This window comes from Photinus pyralis, unplaced genomic scaffold (genome assembly GCF_008802855.1).
Source record: "Photinus pyralis isolate 1611_PpyrPB1 unplaced genomic scaffold, Ppyr1.3 Ppyr1.4_LG8, whole genome shotgun sequence".
NCBI lineage: Eukaryota > Metazoa > Arthropoda > Insecta > Coleoptera > Lampyridae > Photinus > Photinus pyralis.
In genome coordinates, this window is record NW_022170819.1 from 22,990,970 (window position 1) to 23,017,078 (window position 26,109).

The window sequence follows — 26,109 nt, forward strand, 5'->3', positions numbered from 1 at the left end:
AAAAAAGGAAGGTTATACACTGCCTTTTTTTGAGGCCCGCAAAAAAATTGTCTCAGATCGACCCGGACAAAAAATTTTCTTATAGAATGTGGCCTGTAGAATCCATAATTTCAAACAGTTCCAAGATTGGGCTACTAGTTCAAAAGTTACAGCCCTTTGAATTTTTTTTCGAAATTGGTTTCTAGTCTATAACTTTTGATTGAGAAGTCTGATCGAAAAAGTACGAATTGATTTGGATTCTACGCACCCAAATTAATAAGAAAAAGTGTTTTCCCGAGAAATTTTGGTGTAGTCGATTTTTGGTAAAAAAGGAAGGTTATACACTGCCTTTTTTTGAGCCCCGAAAAAAAAATTGTCTCAGATCGACCCGGAAAAAAATTTTCTTATAGAATGTGGCCTGTAGAATCCATAATTTCAAACAGTTCCAAGATTGGGCTACTAGTTCAAAAGTTAGAGCCCTTTGAATTTTTTTTCGAAATTGGTTTCTAGTCTATAACTTTTGATTGAGAAGTCTGATCAAAAAAGTACGAATTGTTTTGGATTCTACGCACCAAAATTAATAGGAAAAAGTGTTTTCCCGAGAAATTTTGGTGCAGTCGATTTTTGGTAAAAAAGGAAGGTTATACACTGCCTTTTTTTGAGCCCCGAAAAAAATTGTCTCAGATCGACCCGGAAAAAAATTTTCTTATAGAATGTGGCCTGTAGAATCCATAATTTCAAACAGTTCCAAGATTGGGCCACTAGTTCAAAAGTTACAGCCCTTTGAATTTTCTTTCGAAATTGGTTTCTAGTCTATAACTTTTGATTGAGAAGTCTGATCGAAAAAGTACGAATTGTTTTGGATTCTACGCACCAAATTTAATAAGAAAGTGTTTTCCCGAGAAATTTTGGTGTAGTCGATTTTTGGTAAAAAAGGAAGGTTATACACTGCCTTTTTTTGAGCCCTGAAAAAAAAATTGTCTCAGATCGACCCGGACAAAAAATTTTTCTTATAGAATGTGGCCTGTACAATCCATAATTTCAAACAGTTCCAAGATTGGGCTACTAGTTCAAAAGTTACAGCCCTTTGAATTTTTTTTCGAAATTGGTTTCTAGTCTATAACTTTTGATTGAGAAGTCTGATCGAAAAAGTACGAATTGATTTGGATTCTACGCACCAAAATTAATAAGAAAAAGTGTTTTCCCGCGAAATTTTGTTGTAGTCGATTTTTGGTAAAAAAGGAAGGTTATTGCCTTTTTTTGAGCCCTGAAAAAAAAATTGTCTCAGATCGACCCGGACAAAAAATTTTCTTATAGAATGTGGCCTGTACAATCCATAATTTCAAACAGTTCCAAGATTGGGCTACTAGTTCAAAAGTTACAGCCCTTTGAATTTTCTTTCGAAATTGGTTTCTAGTCTATAACTTTTGATTGAGAAGTCTGATCGAAAAAGTACGAATTGTTTTGGATTCTACGCACCAAAATTAATAAGAAAAAGTGTTTTCCCGAGAAATTTTGGTGTAGTCGATTTTTGGTAAAAAAGGAAGGTTATACACTGCCTTTTTTTGAGCCCCGAAAAAAAAATTGTCTCAGATCGACCCGGAAAAAAAATTTTCTTATAGAATGTGGCCTGTAGAATCCATAATTTCAAACAGTTCCAAGATTGGGCTACTAGTTCAAAAGTTAGAGCCCTTTGAATTTTTTTTCGAAATTGGTTTCTAGTCTATAACTTTTGATTGAGAAGTCTGATCGAAAAAGTACGAATTGATTTGGATTCTACCCACCCAAATTAACCCTAGTTTACTGGCCACTAAAACTTTCAAGTTTACGGGCGTGGGGTGGAACGAACCCCAGATAGAAAAGACTAAACTTGGAAGGTACTCGAGCTCCCAGGCCAAAATATTGAAAGAAAAAAAACTTATGGACATTGAAAGTGGCTGTGGGGTGCGATCCACCCCAGACCTGTAAATTAGGATTAAAAGCGAAGCCTCAAAAATCATCATACAGGAGAAGGTAGAATGGGCCCTAATGGCCTTCAAACTCTTTAAGACACCTAGCGGAGGTTGTTGGGCACATATTGCAAATTATATGTACTACAGAGCCAGCTTCTGGTAACGGGGCAGGAGGTAAATGTGGTGTTCATACCAAAAGGGTCAGGACGCTCAATCCACTTGCCTAAGGCATATCTAACAGTCTCATCTCCTTCTCGTTGAAGCTTCCTGAGAAACGAAGTTCTAACAAAACATCCGCTTCACCCTCAACAACACGCCCATCAAAAAGGAAAATCAACAATCACGGCCCTACATAGTTTAATATGCAAACTTGAAAAGGTGCTCATGTCAAAAGAGGTGGCTCTAACCAGGTTTGCGGATGTAGAGGATGCTTTCGATAACACCTTGCATGAAGCATCAAAGTGGCCGCTGGAAATAAAAGCCCAATCTCCACAAGAATAGACTGGATAAAATCCATGTTGAAGAGCAGGAAGATAATGGCAAGGCTAGGTGTGGAGTCAGTCACAGTGATGACCAACTAACACAAAAAGGTTATTATATGCAAAGGTATGCAGACGATCTGGCCATATAGTAATCTCTAGTAAACATCTGAACATCACACAAAAGGTGGTCTACAGATAATCTGCTCAAAAGTGTGGTGGTACCTTTTACCAGAAGGAAGAAGCGCAACATAAGGGCACCTAGTATGGGGGGGGGGAGGGGGGGCACGAACATCAATCTTTGTAAAGAGGTCAAATACCTAGGAGTGAACTTTGACCAGAAGTTAACGTGGAACTCCCAAATGGGTAAGGTGATAAAAAAGGCGACCCTGGGATCCCAGGCCTGTAGATGGCTACTGGGCAGGAACTGGGGCGTAACACCTAATGACTAAATGGCCGTACGAAACTATCATCAGACCCATGGTCACATATGCCCCAGCTATATTGTGGGCAAAAATTCAGCAAACAGTGGATGTAAAAGGCGAGGAAATGAACTAGCAAAATGGTTTGTCTGGACCGTAATGCTCTATAGTTGTGAAGCATGGACAGAATGATGGAGGACGAAAAATGAATAGAAGTTTTGGAAATGTGGATATGAATAAAGGTTTTGAAAGGCAGGATGAGGAAAGAGGAAGTACTAGAAATAAAATCATGGACACCAATTCACAAAAGAAAAATCTTTTGTGTGTTGAGAAAAAACTGTTTTCCAAGAAACGTGATGGAAGGACCTGTGGAGTGGAGGAAGAGCACTAGGACCACGAACTTATAAATTAAGATGGACTGCTAATGCTGAATTAACAAATGACACCTACATGGGGGCCGCCATGATGTGCACTCACATGGCGCGAAATTCAGATCAACTAATAAACAAGCATTACCCCAACATTAACCTCACATTTTCTAAATAAATTACTGTGACACATGTCATTTTCCAAAGCTGCAATAGTCTCAAAACTTGAGCACTAGGAAAATTCCCCTAGAAAATAACTAGAATGTGCACATCATGGCGAAGCCCATGCTAGGGCCATTTCTACCTCTATGCAACTGTTTGATCAGCAGTCCATCTTAATTTATAAGTTCGTGACTAGGACCTGTGATGCCAGGAACTGATGATGACTATACACTTATATACTCACATCAAATCTTGATATTGATCGAAGTATGTCTGAAGTTGTTCAGACTGCTGAAGATTCTCCCTTCGATGCTCGGCTTTGGTTTGCAACTCCTCCCACGCGTTTAAGGTATCTTCTCGTTTAACTTCAATGTGCTCTTCAGCATCTGGAAATAGTTCACTAAGACGATGTGCCTCTTGTTCAATGGCTTTCACTTGCTCCTTGACGGCAACCAGTTCGGTTTCGAAACCTGTGTGTTTACGAACTAAAGCCTGTATGCTTTCCAAGTCCTGCCCGTAAGTATCGATTACCAAATTTGCCTCTTTTTCAATAATCCAGGCAATAGTCTCGTCTGCAGTCCGGTCGAAAATGTGAACTTGTTTAGCACCAGCGAGAGCTTCGTGTCTCGCTTGAGCCAGTTCTATTAGGTCTTCCCATTGATCTTTGACTTCCGTTACTTTTTGTTCAATTTTTCTTTTGTGCTTATTTTCGGCGGCTATCAGTTTGTTTCCGTTATCAATACAATTTTGTACTCGTAATTCGCTGTTATTTAAACTAGCTAAAAATGTATCAAATGCTTGTATGAGTAACTCGACATGTTCCACATCTGTTCCGTAATCTTCTGAAGCTGCCTTCGCTTGTTGGTCGTTCATCCATTCTTGCATTTCACTACATTCTCTTACAAAACTGAAGTATGTCAGAGCTTCTGAAAGGGATCTTTCACGGTCTTGTAATAACTGTTGTAATTCTTTAAATTTGTTTTCTATTTGTTCCTAAAACAAGTTTAAATCACAATTAAACCAATAAGCAATATAACTCCTACCTTTTTCTTTAGCACATTGTCACTATCAAAATGTTGCCTCTCAGATATATTTTTCGACAGATTTTCCAAGCGATCAATAGTAGTTTGAAAAGATTCAATTTCACACTTCAAAGCTTCCAGTTTTCTTAGTAACATTTGAGCAGAATCTTCATCTTTACCAATATCGCTTGATGCTAAAGTTGGCATTCTTTCGTTTAGCCATGCTTCAGCCTCTGCAGCTTCAGTGTAGAACTAAAACAACACAAAGCAGTTTACATATGTGTTAATAGATAATGAAGATGGTGACGTTGGAAATTGCGTCCTTTAACATTGATTCATACAAACAGAGTTGGACTGGGTCACTGGGTCAACTGGGTCACCTGGGTCACTAAATTAAACTGGTCGCTGGTCACGTCATACTCTTTTCAGTTAGACCCAGTGACCCAGTTGACCCAGTGACCCAGTTTTGACCCAGTTTGACCCAGTGACTTGACCCAGTGACCCAGTTTGACCCAGCGACGCAATTTCACCCGGGGACCCAATTCGACCCAGTCACCTAGTTTGATTGAATAACGCAGTTAAGTCAGTGCCCTCGGTTCAAGTGTACAGATTATGCAATAAATGAAATGCTGGTTTGTTGAAAGTAATACTCGATTGCTTGACAACTGCCATTTCTGTGATGTTTGCTTTAATACTGCCTTAAAAAACTTTCCATGTCCCGAATTGTATTAGAATAAGTTATTTCTTTGCTTCAGGGCTTTCCAGTTTGCTTACAGGTGTTCATTCACATTTAATTTTTTTCTACTAGTTAGCTTAATCCAAATAAATCTTTTCTCTAAATACTTTCATTGACTACTTAACTACAAACTATAAACAAATGCATTTGATTTTTTTAGGTATTAGTTCTCTTGAATGAAATTGGGCTACGTGCTTGTTGGCGAATATTATTGAGGAAGTTTTTTTTTAAATTAAAAGTTACTTGAAATTGTTTTGGATGATACCTAACAATAATTTAATTACTGGGCTACCGGATCAGGACGGGTCACTGAGTAAAGCTGGGTCAGATGGGTCACTGGGTCAAGCTGGGTCACCGGGTCAAGCTGGGTCACCGGGTCAAACTGGGTCAAGCTGGGTCACCGGGCCAAGCTGGGTCACTGGGTCAAACTGGGTCAAGCTGGGTCACCGGGTCAAACTGGGTCAAGCTGGGTCACCGGGTCAAGCTGGGTCACTGGGTCAAACTGGGTCACCGGGTCAAGCTGGGTCACCGGGTCAAACTGGGTCACCGGGTCAACTGGTCACCGGGTCAACTGGGTCACCGGGTCACTGGGTCAGTAAACTAACTGGGTCACCGGGTCACTGGGTCAACTCTATGCTTGACCCAGTCCAACTCTGCATACAAACTGTACTTATATGTATGATAAAGATTTTTTCTTTGTTCCTAATCACGGTTCAAATGGATTTAAAAGAGGAGAGTATTACAAAATCTATAGAATTGGACTATGCAAAATTGGTTAAAGAACAAGAAATGAAAATATTGACTGTTTATAAATTGACAAAACTATTTTACAGCATGACAGCAGTCTCCCAGTTAAAACACGACCTTGTCTCAACTGCACAAAAACCATATTCTTCCCAAGTTTAACCACAATAAGAAAGAAGCATCCACAACTCAGTTTTAGGAAGACTTTTAATAAAAATGAAGCTCTTTTCAAGCCCACCCGCATGTTTAATTGTCTGTAAGATCGTGTATTTAGGAGATATCAGCTGAGCTTACACTTTTGACATGGGAGCAGTCTGAACACCTCACAGTTTCAAAATGGCGAACCTAGTACTCTAAGAGCCAGAGGCAGACAATTGCATGTGAATTATAAAATCTGACATTTGGTTCAGTGACTTTCTTTTATGCCAAGAGATGCGGTCTCACTAAGCCCGACGAAGGGGGCTCTAGAGTTACCCAAGTGCGCCAGGTCTGAAAATTTCAGTAACTTCGTAACTACAGTAGAACCCCGATTATCCGTAGGCGGGTTATCCGGGCAGCGATTATCCATGCCATGATTTTCCATAATTGAAATTACATTTTTGAAATTTTTTTACAAATTGCGTTACTGTAAATCACTCAGCGGGAACTCTCTATAAAGCCGCGAAGAAGATCGCCACAGGGTATGCCAAATGTGAAAGATTTAGTTGCGCGCTAGAGAGGAGTTGTTACGCCACACGTGTGCATGTTTCTTTTCAAAATTACAAAAATGAATATGTGGACTATCTGTGCTTTTCAATTGTCCGTCCATCGTCCAGTCCTGTTGGGCACGGATAATAGGGGTTCTTGAAGAGCTGCCTTTTAAATTAGTTCATAATATACAATTAAATATAACAATAATAATGGCAGACGATGATCGCGGTTCCAAGGTCATGGTAGACATGTTTTAAATTGACATAAGTTATAAAATTTAATAATAATAATAATAAAGTCTTTCATCAAATCATGCCACACATACAATTTAACAGGGCAAAGTTCAGACGTTGGGCTACTCACGGCAACCCAACTCTGCTCTTACACTTAACTCTACTATAATGGAAAGAACTCAAAATCTAATTGGGAATTGTACAGAAAAATAAAGAATTACTTTGTAATGCGAAAAAGAATACATAAATAACTTTATGAAATACAAAATGTATGAAAACTGTATGTATGAAAAAAAAAAAATAAATAAATAACTTACAGTCAAATGGGTTATAAAATTTAACTCAACTCAAACGTTTGCCTAGCAAAAACAATGTCTTTTTAAATTTCCCGACTCGTATGTTTTTAAAAATATTGCTTAAAGCGTTATACTTTTTAGAAATATTGTATGAAAATGATCTTTCATATAATGCAGTTTTATGAATTGGTGGTATAATTAAGTTAACGAATCTAGGGATATTCCTAAATTGAATTTTGTTATATAAATAAACAGGTTCATTTATTGTTACCACTTTATGGTATAACAGCATCTCATGCACATATCTACGATTTTTCATATTTAGCCATCCGGTTTCTTTTAATTTGTGTTTTATATGATGATGCTTTCTTATTCCATAAATTAGTCTCAAACAGGAATTATGAATTTTTTGGATTCTATTGGAATCATAAGTATCCAAACATGGACCGTACACATTAGCACAATACACAAACTGTGACAGGACAAGTGAGTTTACAAAGCGAAATTTTCATTTGTTGATTAAGTATAGAACGTTGATTAAAAATTAATTATTAAGAAAATAATTTTCTGATTTGTTTAGTAACTTTTTGGTCTCTTGTAATTTTTTTGAAACTGCGACCGTTAATGAAAAAAAAATTAAAATCAATTTTATGTAATTAGCTAAATTAAAGTTTTTCAAATGGTCCATTGGCTCGTGGCTTTATTTGAATAATTCTTGTTTTTATTAGTTTTGACAGTTCGCATATGAAATTGTATCTTGTGTTTGCATATAAATTAAAGGTTTAAATTGTAAAGTGTAAGGTAAAATTATAACACCCTGTAAATCGGTAACGAAGCCTTTGCGGACTTTTAGTCATAAAATAAGCCAGAGAATTAGTTCCTTCCGTATTTACACCATATTTAGGTACACCCTGTATAGACGCATCTCTTTTTTCCCTTCGATATAGTGCTATTGTATTCTTTCTAACCTATTGTTTTCTTATGGTTTCAAAAATTGATAAAAACACTAAACTTTAAATTGATGTATCTCCTAAACCAGGGGTCGGTAACCGGTCGATCGCGATCGACTGGTCGATCGCGCAACATTTATTAGTCGATCTTAAGAGCACTTAAAATTAAACCGGCGAAAATAATTTTTTAGGTTCTTAAAAATTTGGGGAATATTTAAATGTCAAAATTTTAAAAGATGCGCGCAAAAACATCCATACCTTTCGTACGAACTAAAAACTGCAAGCACGCACATGCGTGCGCGAAATTATGGTTTCTACGAACTCCGCGTTGAGGAACCAAACCCGACTTCCTATTGCGCCCACGTGTTCCTGAGGTATCATCGTCATAAAGACAAACTGCACTGCAGTCGCTGCAGTTTGTTTAAGCTTAAGTAAAAAGTGGTTACCGCGTGCTCGTATTCGTGTTAATAATTAATATTAATTAGTAGTGGACGGCAACCGTTGCTTTGCTATTGCTGTTGTGTTGTACTGTTGTTTAACAATGGCTTCAAAGAAGCAAAAAACATATCATTTCAATGTTAATTGGGAAGAAGAATTTTTCTTCACAATGAATGGTGATAAGTGTGTGTGCTTGATTTGCAACTCAACGTGTGCGTTAGCAAAGAAGGGAAATCTTGAAAGACATTTTAATACGCGCCATTCCAGTTACGTCAGAGATTTTCCGCTCAAATCTGCATTGAGAAGCGCCCAAGTGAAAAAACTAAAATCTACGTTGCATTCCCAGCAAAACCTTTTTAAGAGAGTGTGCGATAAATCAGTAGCTGCAACAGTGGCGTCGTTACGAGTAACCCGGCTTCTTTCCCAGCACAAAAAACCATTCACAGACGGCGAAATATTCAAACAGGCCTTCTTAGAAGCAAGCGACTCCTTATTTGAGAACTTCAAAAATAAATCGGAAATTGTAGCGGCCATCCAAAACGTCCAGTTATCCGCTACAACTGTTACAAAACGAGTTGGAATAATGGCAACTGATATGCAACATCAGCTTAAAAACGATTTCGAAAAATGCACATGGTTTTCTTTTCAGTTGGATGAGTCAACCGATGCTTGTGACACAGCACAGTTAAGTATATTTGCGCGATTAGTTTTCCCCGATACAAGTGCTACGGAAGAATTAGTTAAAATTATTCCATTAAAAGAAAAAACAAGAGGGGAAGACATATTCAACATTTTTAAAAATTATATAAATACTGAAAAGTTGCCCATAAAAAAACTTGTGTCTATAACGACTGACGGTGCACCAGCAATGGTTGGGAAAGAAAAGGGATTTCTTGCACTTTGTAGAAAAGATGAAGAATTTCCAAAATTTATGTCGTATCACTGTATCATCCACCAGCAAGCATTATGCGGCAAATTGTTAAATTTAGATGACGTGATGAAAACCACGATAAAAATTATAAATTCTATTAGAGCCAGGCCAATGAGACGCCGTTTATTTAAATCCCTGCTCAACGAAGTTGAGGCTGACTATGATGAATTGCTTCTTCATAATGAAATCAGGTGGTTAAGTAAAGGGTCAATTCTGGTCAGATTTCGTCAGTTAGTACCCCATATTAAAGAATTTCTGAAGGAAATGAAGGATGAAAACATCGTTTTTCTTGAAAACGTGGAGTGGCTTCAAAAACTAGCATTTTTAACGGACATCACAACAAAACTAAATGAGTTGAATCTTGAATTACAAGGAAGAAACAAAAATATAGCCAATATGATATCTTCAATCAATTCATTTCAGATGAAACTAAAATTATGGATTTCTCAACTACGTAAGGGGGATTTGAAGCATTTTTCAAATTTAACGGAAGAAAACGGTGAAGAAGAAGAAAATAATTATGAAGGATTTGCAGTTCTTTTAGAAAAAATATGGGAGGAATTTCAGAAGAGATTTTCTGAATTTAAAAACTTGGAACCTATAATGTGCTTTGTGACCTCCCCCTTTGATGCTACAGAAATTGAACTCGTGGCTGAGAAAATTGAATCGCTTTTCAATATTAATAAAGAAAGCTTGGAATTAGAAATTATAAATTTACAAAACGACATTATTATGAAGAGTCAACAAATCACGGACATGTGGAAACTGTTAAATCCAGAAACATATCCATGCTTAAAAGATATGTATCTCCGAATTCTTTCTTGCTTTGGGAGCACCTATCTTTGTGAATCCAGTTTCTCGCACATGAATATTATCAAGAATAAGTACAGAACGCGACTGACAGACGAGCATCTCGACGACTGCTTGCGCCTTTCAACTAGTAATTATATGCCAAATTATGCGAAGATTAGTGAAAATATGCAATGTCAAGTATCCCATTAATTTTAATAAATCAACAAACATGCAGTTCTTTATTTCTAATTCTCGTTCCTTAAAAAACCAAGTTCACCATCTAGACTAGATAATCGTGAATTTAATAAGTGTAAGAAAGAAGACAAGAAATTTACTAAGGTAAGTTTTTGTAATTGTAATTCGAAATTTTAACTTCAATTGTATGCCTGATGTGATGAGAAGTATAACCGAGGTAACTGAAAAACAGTTGGAAAACACCAGAACATGAACCTATTATTAATTGTATTATATTATAATTATACAATTATAATACAATTAAATATGGGTTAACCGTCAACCGTTAATAAAATAAAGTTCCAATTGACGGTCGATCTTTGAAAATTTAAACCAAATAATCAGCTCCTAGGTTCATAAAGGTTGACGACCCCTGTCCTAAACTATAGATGCCAGAGGGCCAAATAAAATATCAATTGAAAGGTACTTTTACACTATACAATGTTGAGTAAAACATAATTTTACCTAAGCATTGACATTGGCAAGTTGTTTTAGAAAAACTTAAAGTCTGTCTTTTTTGTTGATTTTTGATCACAGAAATTTCTCCCGACGTCAGTTGCATTGGCAAAGTTAGTTTTTTCTCTCTCTTTACCATTTAAACTAGTCGGAAAAATAAAATCTTCTACCAGACCATATTTTTTATCAAGTGTAGTAATCTTTGGATCTTTGGTTTTATTTACACTTTGAATCAAATGTCAAACAGTGTTATGTTAATATGGAAATTAATTCGTCCAATTTTCACTATGGATCATTATTTTTATTATTACATTTTTAATTTGTTACTCAAAAACTACCAGAAATAAGCATACAGAATGTTAATACAAGTGGCCCTGAAATTTAAATCTACATTCATTTCTAGCATCAGAAATAGAATAGAAATAATTGCAATTTAAAAAAGTGAGGTTTTTAACATTTTTTGATTGTTTTGAAACTTTGAAAAATCGCAGCAGCCCTGGAAACTTTTTCAAGACATTCAGCGGTCCCTCAAAAAATTACTTAGACTTTCTTCAATATTGTAAATTCCATTGTTTTGAATACCAGCTTAGTTCGATTCAGCTCGAAACTAAAATGAGCTGAGCTGAGGTAATTTTTTCGAGTCAAGTTGGACATCCATAATTTCGCGCCAAGCCGAGTATTCAAAAAGTTTGGCTCAGCTTGATTCCATCCCTACTGCTTGACCATATTTTTTAAAGTGCTACGAATGCTGTTTTTTCTGACCCCGGTAGAGCTTATGGAAAGAAAGCTAATCACATCATTCCAGATTATACCAATAAACTTCCCACCCTCCTCTCTAAGGCTAGAGTTCAAGTACTTACTAATATAAAAATTTTGATCATACTGAGCAAAATGAGGCACAATGAACAGAGTGTAAAAGATTAACAGGTTACCAGTGGCGGTTTCTCAATAAGTGCACATGAGCACGTGCACTCCCAAAAATCATTTTAAAAAAACGAAAACAATAACAATTCTATTTATGTAGGCATTTAACATTCTTGCAATAAAAATAGTTCACTTATCTTATCTGAAATGCAAAACCTTAAGGTACACTGACACACCGCTGAACGTGTATTAAGAATTATTCCCATTCCGCCTTCCCGTGCAGTGCACAGTTAGCTACGATCTCTGATTCGTTCAAACGCTACGTCGCCTTTCCCCGTGCGCCCCGCGAAGGTCCAAGTTGTAAAGCATAGCAAGAGCACACTCTCATTGTGAACCAGTATTTGCCGGACTACGAAGTAGGGCTCGTTGATCGTTTCGATTTTAACAAGTAACGTTGCGACGTTACCGTTCATTATTTAAAATTATTAAATTTAATTTACTAAAATTAGAAGATCAAATTAAAATAAAAAATGCGGGTCGCCCAGAACCGAGTTTGGAAATATCGAAAATCAATAAAGGAAGTCGGGATTATAGACGATCGTTTAAAATAGACATGTATGAAAAAATTGACTGGTTATGCGGTTGTACCTTTAACAATAGTCTGTATTGTTTTCCGTGTTTGTTGTTTGGTGATGAGCTCGGTGATGAGGCATCAGAATGGACAAAGATGGCGTTACAGACTTAGTGCATTTATCCGAAAAAATAAAAAAATATCAATCTTCAAAGGCACATCATATATCTGCTAAATTGAGATTTAATTTATTAGGTAAGCAAGATATAAGGCAGCAGTTAAATAGTGCATACCGTTTGAGTATCGAAAAACGTAATGAGGAAGTAAAAAAGAACAGGTATGTTTTATCCAAAATTTTAGACCGTATAAAATTTTGTGGTGCTTTGGAACTTGCTCTCCGCAGCCATTGACAAAACGAGAAAATTCAATAAACCCTGGAGTATTTAGAGGTCTCATCAATAAGCTTTTTTATGCCATTTAATAGGCCCAAAAAACTTCGTGTTGCAGTGACACTCAAAAAATTTTCGCCTCCGGCTTTTTGCCCGTGGCCCCATTTTTAAATTGTGCACCACCAAGACAGACCACTACGCGCCGCCACTGCAAGTTACAAATGTAATCATACACGATTTACAAAAGGCGCATTTCCACAATAATAATTTTTTTCCCAAGAAATTAGATCACGCCAGACAAATTTGTTTCAGTCATTTAACCAAAAGGATGACAAACCGTTATTTGAAAAGCACTGTTAAAATTTCAGAAAAACCTGCTTCCAACTAAAACAGTTGACTTTGCGCATACACATGCCAGTTTTTGACGTGTGGCTCCAATTCATCTTCAATTACAATTTTTGAAAAAGTGATCCACAAATAAAAGTTTTATCTGCGCATGCGCAATCTTATTTTTTTCATACGCCTTTTCATTTAAAATAAAAATGGTCCACAAATAAGAGACTTATGTGCTACGCATGCGCAAACTAGTTTTTTAACACAGTTCAATTTGATTTATACGAAGCACATTCTATTAAGAAAAGAAACATTCGTCCATAAATTAAAAGTCTGCGCATGCACAATCCATTTTTTGTAACACGCTCATATAATAAACTATAGCGCGTTCGCACCTCCAAATTCAGTATGGGGTCTTATGGACTAATTGCCTCTCTTACTAGTTTGCGTCATTCTTCGATAATACTATCCTTGTTTCTAACCGCATTGATGTCAAATTGACATATGATTAAATGGAAGTATTAAAACAAAACATAATCTCCTTGTGCTGTCATTGTCGTCACGTTTGGCAAGCATGTACTGTATGTCCATAAGCACCATACTGAATTTGGAGGTGCGAACGCGCTATAGCAGACCCGGCGGCGTGAGATCCAGCGAACCTTGTACCGCCTATCAGTCAAAGTCATGTTCATTTTATTGTCCTGGTAAACTTCACACTGGAAAACGTTAAATTCCGTATCTACAGACAATTATTTACATAGAAAAATTCGCGGGCATACGTCCAACCATTCCCCAAAGTTTCAATGTAATCGAATGAACTATTTAGGAAGGTATAGGACACATATAGGCAGACACACATTCATTTTTATTTATATACAGTGATATTAAGTAAACATAGGGATTTACTTGTATTGTTTTTCACTATGTCTACTTTTAAATGACAAAATCCTTCTGAAGGGTGCCTTTTATGCAATCAAAATAACTTTTTAAAACAAATAAAGATCTGGCTCTCATATTAATTAATTTGAATATTGTTGCTTTGGCTTCACATAAAATTACACATTTGGGTTTTTCTGGTTCAAAGTGATCACTAAAACTGAGGTTTGAGTTTTCGCTATCAAGTAGCAAACTGTAACAAGCATAAAGGATTTATAACCGCAATAAGCACAAAAGGTTAAAAGTGTGAGGAGTGTTATAACTTTTTTCGTAAGTGGTGCAGAAAAATCCCCTATCTGGTGCAAGCCTCGACACCATAATGAACCAAATAGTGACACAAGTAGAAGATAAAGATTTAGTAGCGACACAGCCGTAGGGACGGACAAAATGGCCACACTAGCATTTTTTTTAATTTATTGGAAATCCGCTAATAATGTACTACTTATAGAAACTCACCATCTGTGATTCTAGGGCATCTTGTAACCTTAATTTTCGTAAGCTGGCAAGGTCACGCACATGCCTCAGTTTGTTCTTCAAATTATTTGCTTTTTCTGTGATTGCCAACGAATCATGTCCAGGTCTTGACAAATGTGTACCGCGCGCAACTAGTGCAGTGACCACAGGCTCTCTTGACAGTAATTCAGTTTCCAACACCTGATGCTTCTTCTGCAAACTCTGTACGGCTGTTAAACTATTCCCTAAAATGTAAAAATTATAAACTATTTAAAATGTTTTGTTGTATTGCATTGTTATTACAATTACAGAGAAGAGGGAAGGAAAGGAGAGGGATATAAAAATAAAACTTATTTAATCAAAAGCTTAAAGTTCTCACCAAATAATAATTTTGACACAAAGGTATTCACATATACTTACTGTTGGAAGAGGAGGGGGGGGGGGGGGGAGATAAAGAATTATGCCAAATGACAGATAATAAAGAAATAATTTTTTAAGTACCCAAATCCGTTGAAGCAGCTATCAGTTCCCTTTCGGCAAGCCATAGAAGTTCATCCTCCACGTCTCGGGTGAATTGATGCAACATGGAAGACGCCTCTAACAGATCTCTCTTAGCTTGCGAAGGTCCATGTAATTGGTGAAAACGGGTTATCGCCTGCTGAGCATTTTCATGTAGCTCTTCCCCTCTGAAATGCTTATTTCGCAAAAAGTCTTCCGCCGTCTCGTTTATAATTTCGCAATTTTCGGAATGCTGATGAATATCGTTTTCGAGCACCGCGTGTCTTTTGAGTAAATTATTCACAGAAGATAGATCTCTTCCGTAATCGGCGGATTTCAGCTGGCCTTCAACTTCATCGAGCCACGTTATGAATTCATCCAAGGATCTATCGAACAGCAAAGCTTGATATGCGTCATTAAGACGTTCACGTTTAAGCTGCGACAGTTCACTTAAATGCTTCCAATCGTTTTCTAAATCTTCGAGCCGATTTTGAATTTCCTCTGCGGCGAAGTGTTTGGCGGTGATCAGACCTTGGCCCTCTACAATAACAGCTTGCACTCGATTCTGATTTGCTAGTATTTCTGCTTCAAATGTGGAATGCTTTTGTATTTTACTTTGCAAATTGCTAGGATCTCGATAATTTTCATCACCAGCGATTTGTATTTTCTGAGTCAACCAATTTTCGACCTCGTAAATATTCTTCCTAAACTCGTACAAATCTTGAGACTCTGTGAGCTTTTGTTTACGGATCTTAGAGCTCTCGAGCAAACGATCTTGTCGTTCTAATATTGCCTGCAGTCTATGTTTAACCTCTTGATTATCATACCGAGTGTCTGACAATATAATCTTCGCTACTTCTTGTAGATCGGTAACTCGATTCATTTGCTGATTCAACATTTTTTCAAAATCTTGATGCTTTCTCATTAGCGTTTCGACAGCTCTTGTACTCTCACCTAAATCGTCATTGTTTAAAAATGCCTCTTTCGTTGCTAGCCATGACTCCAACTGGTCACCTTGCTCTTTGAATTCTTGCAGTTGGTATTCGTGAGTTAAATCCTCTTTGTGCTTCATCCATTTGCTCGTCAGTAGCTTTTTTAATTTCTGCAGTCTTTCCAAGGCTTCCTCTATTTCTGAATCTTCGTCTTTAATACTCTTGCCAAAATTGTGTAAATGCTCAAAGACCTCCTGGCGTCCATCAATCTCGGCCTTCTTTTCGTTGTGTAGCTCTATGAGAGCTTCTGCTTCCGATATGCTTTTCGGTTTATTTGTGTCCTCCATTGATTTGATATTTTCATCGGTCCACAACTCCAAATCCTTAAGATCAGACAAAAACTTTTGCTTCGTGTACGCCCTCTCCAAATTTGAACGCCTTTTATTTTTTGAAAGACACAACTTATTCCATTCGTCTTGTACTGCCGTTAATTTACTTGAAATGTGTTTGGCGCTATGCGGGTATTTGTCACTCAATTCGAATGCATCTCTACCATGTTCGTTCAGTTTACTTTCAACAGCAGTCATTTCCATTTCCAACGCTTCTAGTTTGCGTTGCAAAGCTTCGACAAGATGCAAATTTTTACCTACATCCTCACTATCCATTGCGTGTGCCTTTTCGCTAATTCTTTCCGAGGTGTCGTCCACGTCTCTATTAAATAAGTGTACTTCTAACGCGCCCGCCAGCTTTTCACGATACTGGCTTAGTGCGCCTTGCAAATTCTGCCACTTAGCCATAAAACCATCACGTCTAGGTTTTACGCCCGAGTGTCCCTGATGAATTAACTTGTCGGCCAAGAAGTTGATGTTTCTGATTCTTGCATCATCAACCCTCATATCGCTATCGACATCATCTAATTTCCGCTGCAGTGCTTGACAATGTTCAAAATCTCTTCCAGTATCGCCAGCTTGCACCATTACCTCTTTATCGCGGATCCAAGCATCTAATTTGTCCAATTGGTTATTGAATTCTAAAATGTCTTGAGCCTCCTCCAAACCCTTTCCTCGCAAATTGACTTCGTGTACCAACAGCTTCCATGCACTTTCAAGATTGGCAAGTTGTTGTTTAATATCACTGGATGCTTTGTGACATTTTGCAATTAAAATTTTGCCTTTCTCGTGAATTTCCGTCATTCGGCTCTCGTTTGCGCCAATTTCCGCTTGAAACGCTTGATGTTTCTGAAGCTCTTTCATTTTTTCCTCCAGATTGCTAACCTCACCAGTTTTAATCTCAGATTGCAGTTTCTTCGCTTTCTCCGCTATCCACACTTGAGCATCCACAACATCTCTCACAAACTGCGCGTAAAGCAAAGCGTTCTCGAGTTGATGGCGCCTTTGCACACAAAGATGGCGCAAATGTAAACGCTTTTGTTGAACTTCAGCAACTGAAGTGGCTATCTGGGCACTTTCAAAGTGCTTTTGAGAAATTAATTTGTCTGCAGATTTTAACAAATGATCAATACGTTCCTCTTGAGAGTTGAATAGTTTTTCGAAAGCGTCGTGCTTTTTCAACTGACTGTCGACCTCATCAACAGTTTCCCCAAAATCGGTGTTACCTAAAATCCAAACGCCTTGATAAAGGAATGGAAATTGTAATATTAATCGTACCTAAAGCAGCTTCTTGGGTGTTACATATATTTTCAATTTGTTTTGTTTCTCGTAAGAAGAACAGTAAATCAATTAACTGATCAAGATGGATTTTCTTTAATTGCCATGCCGTGTGTAACTTCTCGCGTTCTTGGAATAAAGCCGTGCACCGTTCAACTGCTTCACTGAAAGCATAGTGACCTAAAAAAAATGTTACAAACTTTTACTATTGCGTAACATTATTACCTGTTTGCTCCATAGCAGTACTCATATCGGCTACAGCCTGAAAGGTGTCTTCACGTGCTTCAATTTCACTTTTTAATGATTCATGTTCAATTTTAAGTGCTTGGGCGCTAGCCAAATCCTTCACGTTTACATCCGTACCCATTGCCAGTCGAATCCCTGAAGACCAACTTGTCAAATCTCTAGCTTGAGAAAGGAACTTCTGCAAATCTACACTAGCTTGTAGTTGATCGCGCCGCAAGTCCGCACGCTCTTTAAGACCATGCCACGCAGTCACAACAACTTCCTGCTGCTGTTGAATCTGCGTTTTGTTACTGGGATACGATATTTGCAATCGGGCGCCATCGTCAACAAGAACTTGAAGTTGTGCCTCTAGCGCTACCAATTCATTTTCAAATGCCTCTTGTTTACGTAACAGCGTCAGAGCAGAATTGAGATCGCGCCCAAGTTCGGTACCTAATGCGGCATTCTTCTCGTGTATTCTGGAAAGAGCGTCGGCAACATCCCTGTGGAAGCGATGTATTTCTCCAGCGGCATGAAGTCGCTTATCTCGACTTGCTATTTGTTCACGAAGTTTCTGCCATTTCTCACTAAAAAATATCGCGTACAATGCAAAACAAACGAATTTTTTATCAGAAATTTTGAACAAACATCCACAAAGTAATATTAAAAGAAATTTACCATATATCCAAGTGACGAGCTTTTACTTCCTCCACCACATCTGATTGTTCCGCAATTCTAAAACAGTTAGTACCACAACCTATACGCATGCTTTCAGGATAAGTATTAATAATACTACTTTATACTAACTAACAAGTAACAAACTAGTCACATACACCATAAGTTTATGCTAAAATGACATCAAACTTACTCAGCCGGTATTATCAAGCATACTTAACTAATGTTGTCAACTAACAATGTTGTTAAGGCATGTGAGTGGATGTTTATGCAAAGAATGATGTTATTCTTTGAAAAAACATCCAATCACACGCCTTAACAACATTGTTAGTTGACAACGTAGTTAAGCATGCTTTAGAATACCCACCGACTAAGAATGATGTTATCAACTTTACTCTGATCATGAACAGTTTATGTTAATGTTGATCAGCTGGCTTTGAACTGCGCATGCCTTTCGCCTTTTCGGGTGGTTACAACCGGCGAGAGAGAGAATTTGCACGACATCTTGACTATTCAAGGAGGGGATCAGTCCATCATCTGAACAGGATCAGGAAGCCTACCGAGCCAGGGACCAGGAACTCCACTACTATAGGACGATACCAAGAAGCAAAGAGCAAAACAATTTCATACATTTTATAACAAGTATAAATTGTGCACAACTCTTGTGCAGATAAAGCGCATTTTTTTTACCGAAATAGCTTTTGTTTTGACATCACCAATGGAATATACCCGATCACGATAAGAGGTCGAGGAGGAGAGCTATGGTTGGTAGAAATTAATTCCTTTCGTTGAGACCTTTCATTAGAGTACCATGAAGGATAAAACTAGTTCCATTCTTAAAAAATGCGCTAAAAAATTGTTACAAACCAAACCAGAAACGAAAACCACAAATTAATTCAACAAACCAAAGAAGTTGATAACAAAGGAAAAGAAAATTTAAATAATCTAATTGAACAATAAATTAAATCAAATTAAAGAAGAAATAGAACAAGATCAAGAAAAAAAACATGGAGAGTGAACCAATCGGTTTCGAGAAGTTGGAGGGGTAGGACAGCAAACGGAAGAAACCAGTAATTATATAGAAGAAATATTAGAAGAACAGTTACTCAAAGAATTAACAAATTAACAAGAAGACAAAAAGTAAAGATCAAAAAAGATAAGATCAAATTACAAGACAAGAAAATTATGGACATTCAAGAGAGATAAGAAGCAGCAGAGCAGAAGTTAGAAAAAGATTATAACCCATCAGAAAAACAAGAAGAATATATCGGAAACGAAGCAGAAATTGAAGAAGCAGAATAATTACCAAGTCTGACCGAAGAGATTAATATTAAATAATCAAGAAGTCAAGATTTATACTACAGAATTTTGGAGTAGGAAAATACTAAAAAAAAGTAAAATAACCACGCGATAACGATAGGAAGAGTAAAAATTAAATATGAGAAAGAAGTGAAGAAAACTTGAGAAGGGTTTCAGGAAAGAAGACATAATCGAAGAAGAACAAATTGAGGAGATAAGAAATCTTGTAAATTGGAAGAAAAGGAAAAAAAAGGCAACAAGAAAACTAAATATCCTGATCATCCTTATAGGCACTTTCCCACCCAAAAAAAATTTATTTTAGTTCAGAAGGCAAAGTTTTAGGGTCCGTTAACTTGACCCCCCCACTGAGAGATTTGATAGTCGTATTATTTTGAAATGAATGCGCTCGTTATGCGCTCATATGCGCCACCGATAATAACTCTTGCGCCATTATCGTTTTTTAGAAATCCTAAAAAACATTTGGGGGGGGGGCCAAGTGAACGTAGCCCCCCAGTACGTATTTTGTTCCTTGTAACTAGGTCACCTGATACATTTGGTTATGCGCTCAATTGCGCCACTTGAATTAAAGCTAGCGCCATTACGGTTAAGCCGTGACAAATTTTCAAAAAGCAGGGGGGCCAACTTAACGTTTTTAAAAGTTACTTTTTTAAATATTTTTTCATACGAAATTGTACTCTCAGGTATGCGCTGAAATGCGCCGTAAAAAGATATCTTTGCGCCATTATTGTTTTTTGGTTATCCTTAAATATATTTGGGGGGGGGCCAAGTGAACGGAATCCCCCATAACGTATTTTGCTACCGGTATTTGTGCCACTTGATACATCTGGTTATGAGCTCAATTGCGCCACTTGAATTAAAGCTAGCGCCATTACGGGTAAGCCATAAAAAAATTTAAAAAAGGGGGGGGGGGCTAACTTAACGTTTTCAAAAGTTACGTTTTTTAACATGTTTTTTCTACTACATCGTACCTTTCATCATGCGCTAAAATGCGCCGTAAACAAAAATCTTGGCGCCATTATAGTGTTTCAGAAACACTCTACAGGGTGTTTTTTTGGGAGCTTTAGTTAAACGATTCTGGGAAAGTAAAAATAGGTAGGTTTTTAAAAATTTGTATTTAGGAGTTACTCCGAAGGCCGAATCGATGTAAAATATTTTCAAAATGGACGCACTTCCGGAAATAACTTTTGAAAACGCTAAGTTAGACCCTCCACTTTTTAAAAATCTTTATGGCTTAACCGTAATGGCGCTAGCTTTAATTCAAGTGGCGCAATTGAGCTCATAACCAGATGTATCAAGTGGCACAAATACCGGTAGCAAAATGCGTTATGGGGGATTCCGTTCACTTGCCCCCCCCCTCCCAAATATATTTAAGGATAACCAAAAACAATAATGGCGCAAAGATATGTTTTTACGGCGCATTTCAGCGCATACCTGAGAGTACAATTTCGTATGAAAAGATGTTAAAAAAAAGTAACTTTTAAAAACGTTAAGTTGGCCCCCCCACTTTTTGAAAATTTGTCACGGCTTAACCGTAATGGCGCTAGCTTTAATTCAAGTGGCGCAATTGAGCGCATAACCAAATGTATCAGGTGATCTAGTACAAGGGACAAAATACGTACGGGGGGGGGGCTACACGTTCACTTGCCCCCCCCCCCAATGTTTTTTCGGATTTCTAAAAAACGAGAATGGCGCAAAAGTTATTATTGGTGGCGCATATGAGCGCATAACGAGCGCATTCATTTCAAAATAATACGACTATGAAATCTCTCAGTGGGGGGGCCAAGTTAACGGACCCTCCCTTTATTTTCATTGGGTTTTGAAAATTATATCTTCCAGCTGACGACCTTAGCGAGCTATGCACATATTGAGTCGTTCGAAAAAAATTCCATGAACCCTTTTGATCATGTCTTGCATTATTCCAACGATGACATCTGCAATTGAGCTTCTGATCATCAGCTTTGAGATATCACCAAAGAAAAAATTCGCACGGGCTCAAGTCAGCGGGGCGAGGGGCCGCGGAACATCTCCTCGTAAAGAAATCAGGCCTCACACTTTTAGGTCGCCCAGCTGGTTTGTTTGAAGTGCAGATCCTGTTGACCGTACATTAGTAATCCACTTCCTAATGGTTTCTTATTTCTTATGGACACCATATTGGATTTTAATGTCACTCGATAGAGAAAAAAAAATAGAAAATCGACAATACCAAATAGTATTTTATTTAGAAATTAATTTGAATCTTTGCTTTGAAATTTTCATTTTACTTTTTATGGCAATAATTCCATGGCCAATATTGTGATTGAAACTAAATTCGTCCATTTATTGTCTAGAAGTTGTCTAGCATAGTCGCCGTGAACACGGCCATGAAATTATTCCCATGTCAAGGTTTTTCTCACCCACCCTTCCCTTGGGGGTAAATTCGTCGAGAGTAAGGCACGCTTTTCCGAATTTGCTACAACTTAATCTCAAAGTTTTCATCCTAAGTCATTTTTTGGATAAATTGCTATACAAAACTATCCGACCATAGTGATTAACACGTACAATGTACCCACAGCGCCTCGTTATCAAGGGCTACAACCCCTGTTTATTATTTATTTACGCACAATTTCTCGACTCTCGCCTAAATAACACGGTTACGTCGCAACACAACGGACGCTCCGATTACACATTTCTAATAATCTAATAAGTATTACATATTTATTATTATAATTACAAAAACAATGATAACTACCAAGTTTAACATTATTGTTGCAATATATCTTTGCTTTACAATTTGATAACCCTATGCCCTATGGTACTTAGCTAATTACACTACAACGGAATAACCGAGTTGTACTGCTACTGATAGACCAAAGAACAAGATTGGCGTCGTTGTAATGACATAACACACAAAGATTACTAGGGGTTGCCAAAAATGAGGTTGAATTTCCATTCCAATCGTAGATAAAATTTCTTACCTAATCGCCATTGTTTGGGTTAACATAATATATCTATCATTTTCTTTCCTTTTTTAAACTCCTGATATGACAAGTGTTACAACATATTGGTGCCATTTTAAAATTGTAAACAAATATAATTGTATTACAAAATCGAGAAATTATTTTAGATTAACGGACATCAACCTCTGAATAACGATATAAAATGATTGTCAAGGTTGAAAATATTAAACAACGCAATTGATAATTGGTGGCAAATTGATATGTTAAAAAGAATCATGACTTGAAGGAAAAAAATAGCCGGTCAACAGAATCGCGTGATTTTTATTTACTCGTTGCGATTAATCTCGTTTTGAAAAAAATGGACCGAGGCGAGGCGTTTTGAATTATGGCCAATTAGTCAAACTCAAAACGAGTTTATCGCAAATGATAAGCTTATGACACCGGCTCCACAGGGGGAAGTGATTCGGCCAAAACTGATTTATGAGAGAGCGCCAAGAAGCGGTTTAATCTCGCCACGGTCATCAGATGCCGATAACCAATACATGACACTTTGAACTGGATGGGTTTAGGACTAATTGTTTGCATGTTGTCAATGGGGTAGCGCAAACTTTTGTGGACGCCGGACGTCACTTGTTCCAATTTGCCTAGCGCATAAATAAATTCAGTGCGCAATTTTTATACTCAATTTCTATAATTAAGGAAGTTGGCACTTCACTTTGCAAAATTATTGCTTGGCCAAACGCTAAATTTGCAATATCGTTCAATTGGCGCGAATGCTAAATGACAATTGAGAAATAACAACAAATAGGCCTCGTTATGTAAATATAGAAAGATAAAAGCGATAGATTCATTCAGTAAAAAAATAATTGTGTAAGAGACTCTAACAAATAACAATGACTCGATCTAATTATTTACCAGTCAAGTGCTTTGCGATAGCGAAAAACGCTATCAGTAAAGTTAATTTAAGACATTGTTGTTCAACAATTAACATTGAAATAGATCATCGACCAAAAATAAAGCTTCTGTTACATAATGGAGATATTCTTCAAAAGTTGACCGGGACGGAAATGCACTGAAGCAGTTTAATCGAAACGTGTTACTCCAATTAGATGTTTGGTTTGAGGATACCATGTTCCACAGTGCAACAGCATTTGAGCAGAGCACACTTCAACGTGCCCCAGGTAAGTGTTTAGGAGGATCTCAAGCATCAACAACCTTGCGTTCTGAAACTACCGTCAAATTGTCGAAACATCTTCTCTAAATTACTGCTTGTATACTTCACATCCTGAAAGCTAAGCCCAGCGGGTCCGTAACGTCAAACTTTGTGTCGGGACACCGAGTCAACTCGAGAACACCATGCATTGTTGAAGATCATGAAAGCAACCCTAAAAGTAAGTGAGAAATGGTGTTTAGCAAAAGATGCACATGCTCAAACCTGATGCTATTCAACAGCTACATTCAGTGCGTGCACGAAGGTGTCAAATTAACTTGTACCTGAATAGTGATTGCACTAAAATGTAAACAACATCTGGTGGAGTGCAGGCGTATCATAGGCAGCACGCCCAGCCTTCGCCGCACGAACTGTTCCCATGATTCTAAAAAAAACAATGATACACCCCTCTACTCACCTACGGCATCGTGGTTTGGTGGTCGAAACTACAGCAATCAAGTCCCGCACCAAGGCAATGTGTGCTACATAAGAGCCCAAGGAGGTACCTCAACAAATTCTGATGTCGAAAATGTTCGATCGAATCAACAATTTCTTTAAATTTGTAGAAATGTTTTTGGATTTTTCGGAATATCACGTACCTATATAAAGAGATTTTTTTGAAAATGTCAATTCAATTCTCTGGTTCTGGAGATAAACATGTTCGATATGTGTCGGATTATTCCCATCTATTTCAAAAATGATACGATTTTTTGTCAATATGTTACCGAAATTGCGGTCGCCAAGGCGAAGGATATAAACAGGGACAGTCCATCATATTCTGAAAAGGAATAGGGTTATAGTTATTTATTTCATACTATCTAGTAATCGCCGCTTTCCCTAATCCATTTGAGTCTGGTAAATCGTATTTTCCCAGACTGAAAATTTTTACCAGATTGGAAATGTTGCCTAGCAACATCAACTGACATCCATCTAAACCTATACAGGGTGTTACATGACCGCATGCAAAAAAAATTAAGTGATAGAGGGGATCAAGACAAACACTTTTTCCAAACAAACCGATGGTCCAACGTGTTTCGTTTGGGAGCCACCCCCAAAGAAGTGGTGAAATTTAAATTTTTTCTTTAATTTTTTTCTCGGCAAGCATAAGAGTTACAAAGATGGGTGGCACTTCTTTGAATAGGTTTTCGGATATGCCCTATCCGATTTTGAAAAAAAATTTTCAAAATTTCTACCCCGAAGGGCGCACCCCTGCTTGGGGGTGCGAAAAAAATCCGATTTCGACGAAATTTGGTATCTGGGAGTTTTTGAACATGAAAATGACGAATCGAAATTAGGTTTTGAAAATTCGAAAAAAAAAGTTCCACTTCAATTCTTGGCGGAACAACGGAAATGGAGAGAATTCCACGAAATTTGTTGTGTACATACTTGATGAGTTAAGGAACAAAATTGTCGAACAGTTTTTATAATCACTTTTCAATCAAAGGTTATACTCATTTGAAAATTGGGCCTTCGGGTTACAAAGTGTCCCCCGCCTACTAGTGAGTGATCTAATTTCACATGTAGTTAATTGAAAATGTCGCAAATAACAAAAACATAACGATTTAAGTTGGTATTACGATACTTGCAATAATGCTTATTGATTGTAATAGAATTTTACTTAAAAAGCATTTTCCCATCACCCGCAGCCACGGAATTTTTGGAATCGAATTTGCAGACTTTGAATACCAAGATCGACATATCGAATTTTTTGTGATCATTTAATCATAATATCGACTTAAATCGTTATGTTTTTGTTATTTGAGACATTTTCAATTAACTACATGTGAAATTAGATCACTCACTAGTAGGCGGGGGACACTCTGTAACCCGAAGGCCCAATCTTCAAATGAGTATAACTTTTGATTGAAAAGTGATTTTAAAAAACTGTTCGACAATTTTGTTCCTCTCATCAAGTATATACACAACAAATTTCGTGGAATTCTCTCCATTTTCGTTGTCCGGCCAAGAATTGCAGTGGAACTTTTTTTTCGAATTTTCAAAAACTAATTTCAGATTCGTCATTTTCATGTCCAAAACCCCCAGATACCAAATTTCGTCGAAATCAAAATTTTTTTCACACCCCCAAGTAGGGGTGCGCCTTTTCGGGGTAGAAATTTTGAAAAAAATTTGTCAAAATGGGATAGAACATACCCGTAAACCTATTCAAAGACGTGCCACCCATCTTTGTAACTCTTATGGTTGCTGAGAAAAAGAAA

At 37.3% G+C, this 26,109-nt stretch overlaps 1 protein-coding gene and 1 long non-coding RNA gene across 2 annotated transcripts; both read right to left on the reverse strand.

Annotated features, from left to right (window-relative positions):
- Window positions 1–3,578: 3,578 nt before the first annotated feature.
- Window positions 3,579–18,541, reverse strand: LOC116178503 (spectrin beta chain, non-erythrocytic 5-like). Its single transcript, XM_031498014.1, has 7 exons — window positions 18,431–18,541; window positions 17,753–18,339; window positions 17,528–17,707; window positions 14,932–17,475; window positions 14,434–14,675; window positions 4,406–4,636; window positions 3,579–4,355 (listed from the first exon to the last, which is right to left on the reverse strand). Exons 1-7 carry the CDS (start codon window positions 18,517–18,519, stop codon window positions 3,603–3,605), a joined length of 4,626 nt encoding a protein of 1,541 aa, XP_031353874.1. The 5' UTR covers window positions 18,520–18,541; the 3' UTR covers window positions 3,579–3,602.
- A 5,126-nt stretch (window positions 18,542–23,667) lies between these two features.
- Window positions 23,668–24,241, reverse strand: LOC116178514. Its single transcript, XR_004146857.1, has 3 exons — window positions 24,119–24,241; window positions 23,961–24,068; window positions 23,668–23,912 (listed from the first exon to the last, which is right to left on the reverse strand). It is a non-coding gene; the product is annotated as an uncharacterized LOC116178514 (long non-coding RNA).
- Window positions 24,242–26,109: the final 1,868 nt, after the last annotated feature.